Source organism: Nomascus leucogenys, chromosome 11 (genome assembly GCF_006542625.1).
Source record: "Nomascus leucogenys isolate Asia chromosome 11, Asia_NLE_v1, whole genome shotgun sequence".
Taxonomy (NCBI): Eukaryota; Metazoa; Chordata; class Mammalia; order Primates; family Hylobatidae; genus Nomascus; species Nomascus leucogenys.
In genome coordinates this window covers 71,338,239-71,355,603 of record NC_044391.1, presented here as the reverse complement: position 1 = coordinate 71,355,603, position 17,365 = coordinate 71,338,239, and the positions used below count along the sequence as shown (strand labels likewise).

General features: G+C 34.3%; 1 protein-coding gene and 1 pseudogene across 3 annotated transcripts in view; one reads left to right on the top strand and one right to left on the bottom strand.

Moving 5' to 3' along the window:
- Window positions 1-17,365, bottom strand: part of RNF13 (ring finger protein 13) — a 167,513-nt gene that overhangs the window by 48,915 nt on the left and 101,233 nt on the right. For all 3 annotated transcript variants that reach the window (XM_003256271.4, XM_030822710.1, XM_030822709.1), the window contains one exon: window positions 7,717-7,822. In XM_003256271.4, the coding sequence (XP_003256319.1) occupies window positions 7,717-7,822 (106 nt within the window). The remainder of the gene's footprint in view (window positions 1-7,716; window positions 7,823-17,365) is intronic.
- LOC115837388 lies at window positions 2,105-2,197 on the top strand (annotated as a pseudogene).

The window sequence follows — 17,365 nt, the reverse complement described above, 5'->3', positions numbered from 1 at the left end:
AATTATGGTGACAGAAAGAAGACTGACACAAAAGAGTACAGACTTTGATTCCATTTATATAAAGCTGTAGAAAATGCAAAGTAATCTATAGTGACTAAAATCAGATTTGTAGTTGCCTGGGCATGGAGAAGGGTAAGGAGGGGAAGATGAAGGAAAAGTTGGAAGGGGTAGAAGGAAGGCATTGCCAAACTTTTTAGGGTGGTTAGTATTTCATTATCTTGATTGTGGTGGTGATGGTTTCGCAGGTATATACATACATATCTGTTACATATGGATGACATATGTGATATACATATGCATAAGTGATATATATATGCATATAAACCTACATCAAAACTTACCAAACTGTACAATTTAAATATGTGTAATTTATTATGTCAAATCATACCTCCATAAATTTTTTTAAAGTTTAATGGTAACCACTAAAAGAACAGCAATATAATGCAAATTTTCGTATCAATAGGAAAAAGAAAGTAAAAGTTATTATTGCAAATTTACACAGAAGAAAATACAGAATAAAAAGTAAACAATAGAAATTAATCCAAATACATGTGTGATCACAATATATGTTAAATGGATTAAATTCACCAGTTTTCAAAAAGGAGTGTATCACATTGTATAAGAAAAAAATTCCAATCATATGCTATTTACAAGACACAAGATTAAAACTGAATGATACATTAGGACAAAAATTAAAGTAAAAAATAAAGGGATAGGACCAGGTGCAGTGGCTCACACCTGTAATTCCAGTGCTTTGGGAGGCCAAGGCTGAAGGACTGCTTGAGCCCAGGAGTTTGAGACTAGCCTAAGCAACACAGAGAGGCCCCATCTCTACAAAAAAAATTAAAGCAATTAGCTGGGCATGGTGATGTGCACCTCTAGTCCCAGCTACTTGGGAGGCTGAGGTGGGAGGATCACTTGAGGTTATAGTGAGCTATGACTGTGCCACTGCACTCCAGCCTGGGTGACAGAGCAAGACCCTGCATAAAATAACCAAATTAACACAAAAAATAAAATAAAGGGATAAAGATCTACCATGAAAATATTAAGCAAAAGAAAAGCTAGAATATCAAGCAAAACAGAATTTAAGGCAAAAAGCATCATTAGGAGAGTCCTGACAACAATAAAAACAACACCTCATCTAGAAACAAAATAGTGAAATACATACATTCACAAGCTCGGCAACTTACAGCTTAAGCACACAAAAAATTTAGAAGACTATCGACCTGTGCTGTCCAATATGGTAGCCACCAAGTACATGTGACTACTGAGCACTTGAAACATAAGATAGTCTGAATTGGGATGTGCTGTAAGTATAAAATAGACACCAGATTACAAAGACGCTATACAAAAAGAATGTAAAAATATCATATATTTGTATTAACTGAATGTTGTTATATATTTTAGATTTATTGAGTTAAATAAATATAGTATTAAAATTAATCTCATCTGTTTCCTTTTTTTAACCTTTTAAATTTGGCTACCAGAAAATTTAAAATTACAATAAAATGTGGCTCATAATATTGTTCTATTCTTAGCACTGCTTCAGAAAATAGAAAAAGAACACAGAAAATTATTAACGATTGTGGTGATGGTTGCATAATTCTGTGAATATACTTAAAATTATTGAATTGTGCACTTTAAATGAGTTAATTTTAAGTTACATTAATTATGTCTCAATAAAGCTGTTAAAATAAAAGACCAGACAAAACAAATTCACAAGTTCGAACTAATGGACATAGAACTGCACTTCACATCTTCTCACACACACGGAATGTTTACAAAATTTAATCAGAAAACCATGCCACAAAGGAGGTTTTTGAAAATAACCAAAGAATCCATAACATACAATGTTCTCTTACCTCAACACAACTGAATTAGAAATCAATAGGAAAAAAACACATATTTTGGAAATGTAAAACTGTACTGAAATAATTCATAAGTCACAGAACGAATCATAATGAATATCTACGTTTCTGAGGGGGTGTTATAATCAGCATACCCCTTTGCCACCTGGATTCTAAATAACTTGAGAAATAAGACCATGAACTGGCCAGAAGAAGGAAGGTGAAACAACTCACTGGAGAGAGAAACAGAACTTTCTGTACTCATTTCAGCAACACGTATACTAAAACTGGAATGATACAGAGAAGATTAGCATGACCCCTGTGCAGTGCAAGAAACAGAACTTTTTATTGAGCAATAGAATTAGGTTGCCTTAGCCACTCAGATATAGACAAAAGCAACTTTGGAATGAAGTAGGCCTTCCCTTCACCCTGCCGCAGAATTGCAGAACCAGCCCTAACCCTGGAGGAGTTGAATGAACATCTATGTCCCAAAGTCAGGTTAATAACAAAACAAAGATGGTGGAGCTGAGCCAAGTGTGCCCAATTTATCCTTCCTAAAGTGTCAGATAAGACACTTTATCTCCTCTAAGGTGGAAAGAGTAAATGGGCAGAGAAGGGCTAAGAGTTATAGTAACTGAGTTCCCCCTTCATATGGATTGAAACATTAAGAGTGATAAAGAAACATCCTATATTAAAATGAAAAACTTTTAAATTTAAGTCAAATGAAAATAAGAATTTTCCTTATCAAAAGTTGTGGGTTTCAGCTAAAGGTATTGTTGTAGAAAAATTTATAACCTAAATGTATATACTAGAAAGAAAAAAATAAGCATTTGGCTGAAGAATTAATTTCTATTAATAGAAAAAGAAAAGCCATACAACCAGACAAGGTAGAAGAAAATGGTAAGAACAAAAATTCATGATAAAGACAAAGAAAGTAAAGAATTTAGCTTTAAGTTCTACTAAAATGTAAGCTGCTTAACATCAGGGATTTTTACCGATTTTGTTTACTGATGAATCTGCAGACCCTTGAACAGTGCCTAGTTCACCATAGGTACAGAATACATACTTATTGAATGAAAGCCTACTTCTTTGAAAGACTAATAAGGCAATAATTTCTGACAACATTGTGAAAGGCACAGATGGATATGAATAAAGATAACTTATTCCACAAATAGTAGAAATTCTCTTTAAATTGTTATTTGAGTATATGAATATTATAAATCACTTTATTCCACTACACTTGAAAACAGGAAATTTCTTAGAAATATACTTTAGTAGGAACTGGAAAACCATCTGAATGTCTATTTAACTATGAAAAGGTCACTAGACCTAGATGATTTTATAGGCATCCTCTACAAAAATGTCAAGTAACAGATAACCCCAATTTTCTTTAAAAAAAACTATTTTAGAAAGTAGGAGAAAGCTTAGTTTTATGAGGCTATAATTTTGATTGCCTAGTTAATTTTAAAATTACGGTAAAATATACACAACATAAACCTTACTATCTCAACCATGTTTAAGTGTACAGTTCGATGGCTTAAGTACATTCATACTGTTGTGCTACCATCACTACCATCCATTCACAGCCTTCATCTTATTAAGCTGAAACTCTGTATCCATTAAACAATAACTCCCCCTTCTTCAGTCCCCTCAATCCCTGGCAACCACCATTCTAGTTTCTATCTCTATGAGTTTGGCTACTCTAGGCACCTCGTATAAGTAGAATCAGTATTTGTCCTTTTGTGACTGGCTTATTTCACGTAGCATAAAGTCTTCAAGTTTCATCTATGTTGTAGCATGCGTCAGAATTTCCTTCCTTAATAACACTGAATAATATTCCATTGTACGCATATTCCACATCTTGTTTATCCATTCATCCGTCAATGTACGCTTGGGTTGCTTTCATCATTGGCTATTGTAAATAATATTGCTATGAACATGGTGTACAAATATCTATTAGAGTCTTTGCTTTGAATTTTTTTTGGTATATACCCAGAAGTGGAATTACCAGATCCATGTTTTATTTTTTGAGGAGTTGCCATACTGTCTTCTTTAGTGGTTGTTCCATTCTACCTTCCTACCAACAGTGCTCAAGGGATTGTCTAGTTTTGATGTCAAGGTTATTCTGGCCCGATAAAACCAAAGTTTTCTTTTACTGAATATTCAGATTGCTAATATTCTAGAATTTTTACATCGATATCCAAGTATAAAAAATTAATCTATTTTAGAAATCTGAATAATCCAGAGATGTAAGGACAAAATTTACACATCATAAACAGGATTTATCCCCAGAATATAAGGAATTTCAAAATTTCCAAAGCATATTAATGTAACCCAACATAAACATGATAAAAGAGAGAAAAACCAATTATTATTACAACAGATAAAAAACTTATAATCCATTTTAAAAAGTCAAGCAAATAAAAATCTGATTTATGTCCAGGACTTATACTGCTTTTTCCCCCTTATTTTCCCAAAAAATATAGCACAATGTTAAAGGAGGTACAACAATAGACATCCATTTCCTATTCTTGACTTTTTTTTTTTTTTTTTTTTTGAGATGGAGTTTCAATCTTTTTTTTTTTTTATTATTATACTTTAGGGTTTTAGGGTACATGTGCACAATGTGCAGGTTTGTTACATATGTATCCATGTGCCATGTTGATTTCCTGCACCCATTAACTCGTCATTTAGCATTAGGTGTATCTCCTAATGCTGTCCCTCCCCCCTCCCCCCACCCCACAACAGTCCCCGGAGTGTGATGTTCCCCTTCCTGTGTCCATGAGTTCTCATTGTTCAATTCCCACCTATGAGAAAGAACATGCGGTGTTTGGCTTTTTGTCCTTGTGATAGTTTACTGAGAATGATGTTTTCCAGTTTCATCCATGTCCCTACAAAGGACACGAACTCATCATTTTTTATGGCTGCATAGTATTCCATGGTGTATATGTGCCACATTTTCTTAATCCAGTCTATCGTTGTTGGACATTTGGGTTGGTTCCAACTCTCTGCTATTGTGAATAGTGCCGCAATAAACATACGTGTGCATGTGTCTTGTTGCCCAGGCTGGAGTGCAATGGCGTGATCTTGGCTCACTGCAACCTCTGCCTCCTGGGTGCAAATGATTCTCCTGCCTCAGCCTGCCGAGTAGCTGGGATTACAGATGCTTGCCACCACACCCAGCTAAATTTTGCATTTTTACTAGAGACGGGGTTTCACCATGTTGGCCAGGCTGGTCTTGAACTCCTGACCTCAGGTGATCCACCCGCCTCGGCCTCCCAAAGTGCTGGGATTACAGGTGTGAGCTACCGCACCCGGCCGCGCTGTTCTTGAGTTTCAAGGGAAGGCTTCTAGCATTTCACCATTTAATAACGTTTATTTTAAGTTTTTAGTCTATATTCTTTATCTGTATAAGGATATTTACTTGTACTCCTGGTTTTCCAAGGGTATTTTTGTTTGTTTGTTTTTTGGTTTTCTAACTTACTCTCTACTTTCTTGCTTCTATACTGAACCCCCAAGGGAATCAACAAACAAATTACCATAATGGAATTTGTTACATGACTACATGATTAATATATAAAAATCGATAATGTCCCCTGACCAAACCTTGCTTTCTAAATATACCTCTCTAATTAAAAAAACCATGACTCCTTGGGAAAAGGTCTGATGCTAGGGCTGGGACAAGAAAAATATAAAAAATATAAGATGAACCTGAAGCATCTTATAGTACAAGATAGTAGTCAAGAAGTGCTTAATAATTAAAAAAAAGGGATAGCACTGAATCAAAGGAACACAAGATCCAGCATGACAAGAGCAAAAGTTAAACAATTTAAAAACAATCAAAAAACAAAATTAATGTATGAATATTACTGGATTATAACCTAAGTGTAAAATAAATATACATGAGTGCATACTAATATAAGTGGTTGAATAAATAAATGCTGAGAAGAGAAAAATATTCCTTGTAGAAGAATTTCAAATAATGCAGATATGCCCTCCCCTTCCCCCACCTTAAGGGTGGGCTATATTTAGTGCCTGACTTCTAAAGACAGAAAGAGTAGAAAAAGGAAAAAATATTAACTTTATAAGTGGAGAAATTCAGCAAACACTACCTTAACCAACGGATGAAGGTTAGCATCATCAGTGATGTTCTACAGATATCATATACCCCCAAATATGATGTGATGAGAAAGGCACTTCACGTCTGTGATACTCTTTTGAAAAACCTGTAGCCTTGTCTAATCATGAGAAAAAAATCAGGTTGAGAGACATTCTACAGGATACCTGGCTAGTACTCCTCAAAACTATCAAGGCCATGAAAAACAAGAACAGCAAAATTGTCATAGACCAGAGGGAGAACAGGATAATGAAATACAATGTGGTATCCTGGATTTGATCCTGGAACAGAAAGAGTACATTAATGAAAAACCTGGTAAAATCCAAAATGTGGAGTTTAGTTAATAGTAATGTACCAATGTCAGTTTCTTAGTTTTGACAAAAGTCTCCCGGCAATGTAAAATGTTAAAAATGCAGGAAAGTAGATGATGGATGAACAGGAATCCTCTTCTTTGCAAACTTTCTGTAAATCTTAACATTATTCCAAAATTAAACATTTAATAAAAAGCAATGCTCTAATACTCAATTATAAGAATAACCAATTACAAAATATAATTTCAAAAATCCCTTTGTTGGTAGCAAGAAAAACTTACTATATGTGTAATAAGTCTAAAAAAAGACATGCAAAACATTTATAGGAAAAAAATTATTTAACTGATGGAAAGACCTAAATAAGTAAATTTTAAAATACCATAGCATCACAGGAAGACTGAACATTTTAAAGATAGCATTTAATCTTTAAACTAATCTATGAATTCAATATCATAATAAATGTACTGAATATTAAAATATGTATTCTTTATGACAAAGAAGTTGGCAAGAAGAGTGGGACTGTTTTATATCTTTGCAAATCTATTTTAATATCTGTCCAAATAGAATACAGAGGATTTTCAAACTGCTTCTGTTTTCAAATATTTTGATATTGCACATCATGTAGCCTCTAGAAATTTTTACTATACACCTCTAAGAGAATGAGAGTGACCAAAGACAATACTACCTTAATATTATTACATAATAATTTTCACCTTGCAGACCTACTAATAGTCTTGTGACCATATTTTGATAACCACCGTTATGGAGAAATAATACGTCATTCCCCTTTAACCTTAAGCTCTCACATTATTTTTTTCATACTTTAATATAAAAAATTTCAAACATACAGAAGAGTTGAATTTTACAATAAATGCCCATATATCCACCTGGATTCTATAACTAACATTTTAATATGCTTTTTGTCACATCTCTATTTACCCATTAATACATCTTACTTTTTCCTCTTATTTTTTTCCAGTGTATTTTAAAGTAAGCTGCAGATATCAGTGTACTTTCCCTAAAATACTTTGGCATGCATATCATTACTTGGTTTAGTACATTTTTTTTACAGTTCGTTTTGAGGTAAAATTTACATATAATGAAATGTACAACACAATTAATTTGGTGAATCCAGACAAATGCCATGCATTTTTGCAACCCACATCTCTATTAAGATACAGAACACGACTGTCACCCACCAAAAGTTCCCTTGTATTCTTTTCAGTAAATTGATCACTTCTCTCTAACCCCCACCGAGGAAATCACCATTCTTACTTTTTCCTATTCACATTATCTTTGTTTTTTCTAGAACTTCATATAAATGAATTTATACAATATGTGCTCTTTTATGCACATATTGTTTAAATTCTCTCACTCAATACAATGTTTTTAGATTCATCCATACTATTTTTTAAAAATTATTAAAAGTTAATGTACCTACCATGAAAATGACTATCAAGATGAGACAGATGCCCACTATGATAAGGAAGGGAATTAGGTAGTATTCCAGAGGAAGACTAAATTCTGGAACTAAGATAAGGTGGCCCCTAGAAGAAAACAAAAATCAATCATTGAGAAATGAAGAGTTGTTAAATTCTGATGTTAATTAAAAACAGGAAAAAATATTTTTAAAAACAGACATATAGACATTACAATTAAATTCACTACATATATTTCATTTTCTAAAATAGGACTTTCAATAATTTAAGTAATGCTTTATACATCTTTAAGTCTATTTTACATATTTTTCCTAATAGCATGCCTATATGATTAAACTGGGTAAAGAAAACTAGCCAATCAATACTTACCGTGTCTACCCTGGAGATATGTTAGTTATTTATTTATTTTATCTTAATTTTTTTGAGATGGAGCCTTGTTCTGCTGCCCAGGCTGGAGTACAGTGGTGCAATCTCAGCTCACTGCTACCTCCACCTTCGGGGTTCAAGTGATTCTCCTACCTCAGCCTCCTGAGTAGCTGGGATTACAGGTGCCTGCCACCATACTCTGCTAATTTTTGTATTTTTATTAGTAGAGAGGGTTTTGCCATGTTGGCCAGGGTGGTCTTGAATTCTTGACCTCAGGTGATCCACCTGCCTTGGCCTCCCAAAGTGCTGGGATTACAGGCATGAGCCACCATGGCAGGTCTAGAGATGTTGTTTATTGAATTTAGTAAACAGGGCAAAAGTTATATTTTATATGTAAAATCATGGCAGTACCTTGGGTACCAAAAAGAACCTCCACCTCAATCAAATTACTGTTCATAAGTTCTTCCTATGGAAAAACTCTAGAGTCAGTATTGATAAAAATTACACTGTTTCCTCCCTATCTGCTTTACATGTATCTGTTGTATCAGGTACAATGGATACAGGTCCTATACTCTACAATCATCTATGAGATATGGAATGAAAAACTGGTCAAATAATTCATAAGAGTTACGGCTTCCTGTATATCCCCCACCTTCTCCACCACTGGACTGAAAAAAACTACAGAAATGTGTATGTTGTAAGGTGGGGAATAGGAAATGCTACATGCCTTAATTCTCATTTATCGGTAACCATGTTATTACTGTGACATTATCTTTATAAAAATTGACAGGGACCCATGAAATAAAACTGTAATCAGAATAAGCACATCATTTGTGTTGCATGAGGAAATTTTACATGGCATCAAAGCTCTGCATTAAAAATATCCTTAGTTTAGGGAAGAGTCTGTATAATGCTCAGTAATATGACAGATATGACAGATGACTCCATTGGGCACTACCAGACTAGTATGGTGCCAGCAAAGCTATTCTGTTATCCACTGCTAGTTAATTTTTTAAGCAGTGAAGCCAGGTATTTCATAACAGAAAGGTTCAATGCAAAACAATCGTTCTCAGTATAAAGGAAAATAAAAACAGATTTACTCCTTTCCTCATACAGAGGTGCTTAGGACACCAAAGCACTTAAGACAAATAACATGTATGCAACTTATTTCTTTCCGAGGCTATTTTTAAATCTTCATGCTATTATTTCTTATACACACACACAAGGGGCTCTATCAAGCTTCAACAAACAAAAAAGAAAATACCAGGAATTTACCCCAATAATTTAAACTTTCCAAAAATTGCTACAATTGCTAGAATACAAGTAGCTTTTTACTCCACTTTCCAGCAGAATGGGGGATAACAAAGGATTTCACACACACTTGTATAGCTTTGCACAAAATACTAAAGTAACTAATATATCATCAGTGTAAAAAATAAAATCAGCAGCAGCAGGGCCTAAGCTGCTCTATTTGATGCCATCTCTTCCAGCACGAGGCCAGCCAGCTCTGCAAATAATATCCCTGTTCTCGGCACATACCCTCTGAAACTGCCCTGAGCCAGTGGTACCACTTTCAAGTATAAGAGTCTTTCCATGAGACGCTAATCCTCTATAACCTCCCTACCCCACAGCCACTGACCTGCTATAAATAAACACTGTCAGGGTTTAGAAGCCAGACTATTGCATATCCTAAATTCAACCCATTGTAACTTAGTATCTCAGCAGTAGGAAGGCTTACAACTCTCATATTGTTTTTTTTTCTTCTCTTTTTATGTTTATGACTTCCTAAGGCACATTCAGCCTTGATGCAATAAATAAGTCCTGTCCTATGAGACAAGCCCCAGGGTTGCTCAGAAATAAACAGAGCTTCTAGGTGAGAAGGAGCAAGCTAAAAGAACAAATCAGGAAGTCCCAGTGAACTAGGAACTTCCTGTGTGTTTGTAACTACAGAAATGGAATCGATTTCAGAATTTCCCAGTAAGCATTATGCTAAGATTTATACGCCCAGGTTCTAAATCTCACATTCCACATATCCTGTTAATGCTTTCCATTGTAAACTAATGCCATTTTAGTTTACTGTCAATATATATTGTGAGGATTTTAAAGGGTCATCAATTGATAAAAGATTTTGAGCATCTCGCCTGTAATCCCAGCACTTTGGGAGGCCACGGTGGGTGGATCACTTGAGGCCACAGGAGTTTGAGACCAGCCTGGCCAACATGGCAAAACCCCATCTCTACTAAAAATACAAAAAAAAAAAAAATTAATCAGGCATGGTGGCCAGCACCTGTAGTCCCAGCTACCCCAGGAGCTAAGGCTGGAACCTTAGCTTGAACCCGGGAGGTGGAGGTTGCAGTGAGCTGAGATCGCACCACTGCACTCCAGCCTGGGTGACATAGTGAGGCTCTATCTCAAAAAAAAAAAAAAAAAGGTTTTGAGCATCTTGAATCAAAAGCTCAATGTACACTCAAGATACTGTTTTTTTCTTAACCAAATTGCTAATGGTGGATGTGGTGATAGCGATGATACAGGGAACTACAACAGAACTACAATGGAATTTCAGTCCTTTGGCTCCATTTCTATTTCTTCTGTCAGCCCAGGTCTCCCACAGCTGAACTTGCAGACTCACCCTTGCCATAGTCCCAGATTAATCTGTATTTGAGGAAGAAGGTATTTAAACAGGTAAGTATCCTACCACACTGCCTGCATGTCCATGCCTAAATACAGCACATCTTATGAGCTCTACAGCTAAGATTTGATCATTGAAGCAGAGTCCTAAGCAACCCAGAAAATAGGGTCTTATTTTCCTTTGTGTGACTTCCCAGGCTAATTTCAAACCAGCTGCCTAGGCTTAAGCTTGATAATAATAACCTGTCTAATTTCCCTATCCTTCTGTTGACACACGAAGCCTTGTCTGTTCTTTTCTGACATCCAACCCCCACCAATCAAACTACTGAGCCTCAGTGGATTTACAGCCACACAGCAGAGCATTCTGTCCTATAGATCAGCTTTCCAGGCAATAACCTGTATTCAGCCCAACTGCTGGATAGCCCCACTTACTTGCTTGAACTTGCTCCTTTCAGACAAAGCTCACAGCTGCCTCATTAAACATCTTACATCACTTAATAAACAGGCTCTGTGCTCAGCCCTGTGTCCCTATTTACTGCCAGTGCACTGCTCCGTCTTCTTGAGGAATTCTGAGGTAGTATAAAAGCAGTTTAATTTCATTAGAATTTACTAAATATCTACTGTGATATAGTCAATGGGCCCAGTGCTAGGGATTAAATATGAAAAAATAGAATCCCTAACCATCAGAGAGAATATAGAAATCTTAAAGGAACCTCAATGTTCTTTGTTCTAACTCTTCATTTTCAAAAGAGAAAATATGTCCATGAAGATTAAATACCCTCCCAAAGGCCACATCCCAGCAATCCCTCCAGTGAACCACACTACTCACTCTGATCAAAAACAAGCTTTGTCTCTGCCCACAACTTGTAAAAGTTGTATGTTATCCAATAATTTGCCTTCCCTAATAAAAGTTACAAAATGCTTCTAGAATTTAAGTTTTTAAAATACCAAAGTTGACAAAGGACAACAAACAGTTTATAAAACTATTCCCTGTGAATAAAGAAATGCTAATCAGACCAACTCATTTTCTTCTTGTCAGATTGGGAGGCCATAAAAAGACTGATAATATGTATTTCTGGCAAGAGTAGGAGAAAACACTGGCTTTCCTAAAATGTTGGTGGAAACATAACTGGTTTCCCTTTTTAAAGGGAAATATGACAATTGTTTACTGAAATTTAAAACTGTTTCTCCTTAATCAAAAAAATTCCACTTTTAGGTGCTTTTGCTAAAGAAACATTTGTGCAATTGCACAGAGTATATGGTCAAGGATATCATTAGAGCACTTTCTGTAATAGACAAAAATTGGAAGGTAAGCATTAACATTTATGAAGCATTTACTGTGTCCCAGGTATTCTTCTAAGAATTTTATTAATGTGTTTAATCCTTCCAGCACTGCTATATGCTGTAGGTTCTATTATTGTTCACATTTTAATGAGGAGAGAGGCTACAGCCCAGAGATAATAAATTTTTTGTTGAAGATCACACAGCTAAGAAGTGATGGAAGCCAGGATTTGAATCCACACAGCTCTTACTCCAGAGGTCATGCTTATAGCCAGTGGCTTACTGGCTAAGTAAATTAGGATATATCTAAACAATGGACTATTGTTAAATCCAGAATATACCATCCTTTTTAAAATCAGTTAAAAGAGTGAACAGTAGCTAAAAAGAATAAAGTACAATAAAACAATAATTGATAATACTTCATTAATATGATAAAAAACCAGAATCTTATTTAAAGAGGAAATGAGAAGCTTTCTTACTAAAGGGAGCAGTAACAAGGGAAAGATGCCTATCTCTACTACTATTTAACATGGTGTTAAAGTTATTACCAATGCAATTAGATAAGGGAAAGCAATTCGAAGCATAAGAATTGGAAGGAAAAGATAAAACTATTCCTATTTATGTGAAAAAACTGCCACCAACAGTAACAGAATTAAGTCAAATTGCAGGTTATAATATCCACACTCAAAAATGAGCTTTCAGCTGTACAAATAAAAACCAGTTAGTAGATGTAACGAAAGAGGAGACTCCACTTATGATAGCAAACAATAAAATACCTTGGCATAAATTTAACAAGAAATGTTTATCTCACATGGATTTTGGACTAAAAAAAACAAAGCTGAATACATAAAAACAGAATTGGCTGGGCGCAGTGGCTCACTCACGCCTGTAATCCCAGCACTTTGTGGGGCTGAGGCGGGCAGATTGCTTGAGTCCAGGAGTTCAAGACCAACCTTGGCAACATGGCAAAACCCCAGCTCTACTAAAAATACAAAAAATAGCTGGGCAAGGTGGTGCATGCCTGTGGTCCTAGCTACTCAGGAGGCTGCAGTGGGAGGATCACCTGAGTCTCGGAGATCAAGGCTGCAGTGAGCTGGCGCCACTGCACTCCAGCCTGTGCAACTGGAGTGAGACCCTTTCTGAATTAAAAAAAAAAAAAAAAAAAAAAAGCAGAAGTGAACAAATGAAAGGACATACCACACTCTTGAATAAGGAGACTTATCCTAAAAATGTCAATTCTTCCTAAATTAATTTATGAATATAATGTAATCTCAATAAAAATCTCATCAGGTTTTTCTGAAGCTAGACCAGTTGATTACTAAATTCCTTTGGAAGGAAAAACTGGAACCCTCATACATTGCTGGTGTGAATATAAAATATAAATTGGTGTGAATATAAATTGGTGAAGGCACTTTGGGAAAAAGTCTGGCAGTTCCTCAAAGTGTTAAACACAGAGTTACCACATAATGCAACAATTCCATTCTAGGTATATACCAAAGAGAAATAAAAACATATGCACATGTAAAAATTTGTACACAAATAGTGAAAAAAGCATTATTCATAATAGCCAAGTTGTGGAAACAAGCTAAATGTCCATCCATCAACTGATGAATAGATAAACAAAACGTGGTATATCCATACAATGGAAAACTATTCAACAATAAAAAGAATAAAGTACCAATACATGCTACAATATGATGAACCTTGAAAACATTACACTAAATGAAAAAAAATCATAAAATATTATATGATTCCATTTATGTGAAATAACCAGAATAGACAAATCCATAGAGACAGAAAGTAGATTAGTGATTGCCTGGGGCTGGAGTGGATGAAGAAGGACTGGAGAACAGGAAGTGACTGCAAGTGTGTATGGGGTTTCTACTTGGGATATTGAAAAAGTTCTAAAATTAGAATGTGATGATGGCTGCAGAATTCTATAAATATACTCAAATCACTGAATTTTACACTTTAAATGGGTAAACCTTATGGTATGTGAGATATATCTTAATAAAATTGTTTTAAAAATTCCATTGGGAAGGACAAAAAAGAAACCCATTGGAATAACTGATGGCTATTTGGAAAAAGATATGATTGGATCCATTCTTCAAGCCATATATAGGATAAATTACAAATGAACCAGAGATTTAATGTTAAAAACAAAACCATACAAGTATAAATGTGGGTGAATTCCTCTATAACACAGGAGTAGGGAAAACTTTATTGAGACTCAAGACCAACAGCCCAAGGGAAGAGATATTTGATTTTTGATTACATTAAAAAAAAACCAACACCATAGCGAAATAAAAATTTCAAAATACAAAAAAAATTGTAATATTAAAACATAAAGGACCAACATACCTAATAAAATACAGAACTTCTAAAAATAGGGAAGAAAATGACCAATACTCTAATACGAAAAACTGGCCTAGAGGTAAACGGCTCATAAAAAATAAAATATAAGTAGCACTTAAGCATAAGAAAAAAATGCTCAAATGTGCTTGTAATAAGAGAAATACACATGGAAACTATAATAGAATACCATTTCTCACCTATCTGATTAGCAAAAACAAAAACATCTGACAACAACTTTGTTGGTGAGGGTACAATAAAAGAGACACCCTCATAAACTGTTGGCATGACCCTTATGGATGGGAATTGACAATATCTAGCAAAAATACATATACATTTAACCTCTGAACTAGCAATCCCACTTCTAGAAATCTATTCCAAAAGTATACTGGCAAAAACATGAAAACACTTGGGCATAAGGTTATGCATTACAGCAGTATTTATAATTATAAAATAACATAACCGATTCAAATGCTGATCAACAGGGGACTGGCTGATTAAACTGGAACATCCACAAAATAAGAGTTCTATGCAGCTGTACAAAAGAATGAAGAATATCTCTGTCTACTCAAGGAAAAGCAGGATGGGGAATATTGTTTATGCAGTAAGGGTAGAAGATAGGGGAGAGGAGATATATATTTTCCTACATATTTTTAAATTTAATGAACTAAATAAATCAAAATCTTTTTTTTATTGTTACTTATAAGGTAAGGAGAGGAACAAGATGGACAAGATGGATGATACTTAGAATCTGAACTTCTTTGAATATACATTGTTCCATTGATTTTGACTTAAAGTTTGTATATAATTTTTAAAATCACACTTAGGGGTAAGGGGAGCAATCTCCAAACTCTGAAAGCAAATGAATCAAATAAACCTGTGTTTTCAATTTATAACATCAGCATACAGACTATTTCACTTATCTTTTAAAAAAAATAATTTGCCTGTAGCCCCCAGCTGCTGGGGAGGCTGAGGTAGGAGGATTGCTTGAGATCAGGAGGCAGAGGTTGCAGTGAGTTGAGATCATGCCACTGCACTCCAGCCTGGGCAACAGAGTAACAGCCTGTCTCAAAAATAATAATAATAATGATAATAATTTAACTTTAACTTATCTATTATGACATACTCTAAGGAGAGAAAGAACTGTTTTTTTTAAAAATGTTGGTAATAGCATTGATATTCTTCTTCTGAGTTGGTTGTGTACATACTTTACAATTAGAAAAGACAATATATTATTATGTTGGTGTCTTTCAGCATAGAAAAATAAAATACCCATTTAAGATCAATAAAGTAAAAATTCTAGACCTTTGAATTTAAATTGGAAGCAACAGTTACACTCATGATTTATTGTATCTTTAAAAGCCATACATATTTCCTAGTTGTGCCCACTGAAAGAAAGAGAGGGGGCTTTAGGGTAAAGTAGGTGGTAGATAGATAATAAATAGACAGATAAATAGATAGATGATAGATATAGGTAGGTAGGCAGATAGATGATACATAGATAGATAGATAGATAGATAGATAGATAGAGTAGATCTTTATGTACAGGTCTACAATTCCTTATGATCAATTCTAAAATCTAAAAAGCTTTAAAAAATAACGTTTGCAATTCATTTGACAGTCAACTTGAAGTGAACTGACATGAAAAAATAGCCATATATTTATTGCAGATATATTAATTTGTTTGATTATGGGGTGTTGCCTCGAATTCTATTTGGAATGTTATTTAACTTTTTAAAATTCAAACATTTTTTAATGCCACAATATATCTGTAGCCAAGAGGTGGGATAAGAGAGTTTGTAAACTTGTATTCACCTGGAAAGGGTCAAAACATTAAGTAAATAAAGCAAGTTACAAATTATTAGGTACTGTATGGTTCCATTTTATGAGCATGTGATCACTAATTAAGGTGAATAATCAAATATGGGGAAAAACAAAGGGCTTTTTAAAAAACAGTAGTTGTTAAACAATAGTGTCATATAGAGACTTTCACTTTAAATGTTTTATATTTCAATTTTTCCATATTTTGCTAGTATCTATATATTACTTTTTAATTTTTAAAAGTATGGTTTTATAATTAAAAACAAAAACTACTCTTTAAAATACATATTAAAATATATAGAAGTATTCTAAATGAGGGAGCAATATTGAGGTAAAAGCAAGTACTAATTCTCCCCTCTTTTAACCAAGCAAACACGGCTGACAAAACACCACTTTGCATAATTGTTTTTTGATACAACTTCCAAAATTACATTCCTTAACTTAAAAAAAATGTTCTGAGCATATAATATGTAAACAGTATTTTAAATATCAACACTGTAGTGGGGAACTAACAATAACAGTAAACAGAAAACCTTACCCTCTTCTTTTTATGCATTTTCAAACAGAAATATTCGTGGATTTCTTTTCCCCCTAAATAATTAGAATTGGATTTCATTGTGCCAGTTTCTCTTCTGGCAAATGTAGATAATAAGTGATAATAATAACAACCACTAGAGGGTTGTTGTGAGGATTAAATGGATAACAAAATGTAGAAGTCTTGCTTTCATGAGTGCCCAGCTTTGCTAAATGCTCAATAAATATTAGCTGTTTTTATTATTATTTTTGTTGTTGTTCCTCTTAGACCAAAGTCTGTTCTGGTCAACTACGTTTTGGGGATCTGTGTCATGGAAGAAGTTCTGAAGTGTTCATTGTACCGTTTTCTCTGTTTTCTATATTAGCTGAGACAGCTGTGCCTTAAGTTAATTTCAGTCTCTATGTTATCTTTGTAATGAGATTATTTTGTGGGGGTAGGGGAGAAGAGTTTCATATAAAAGTTCTCATTCAAACCAAGCTTCTAAAACTTGAAAACTGACTTTTTGCCTTTGTAAATGTTAGTCACTTAACACAATGTTTTGGATTCTGTGTTTATAATACATAAAATATCTTTTTAGTAATATACAAACATTTCTTAATAGAAAATGTCATATAAACGGAAATTGCATTGTTTTAAAATACTAGTAGTTTGATTAAACTTTAAAATGA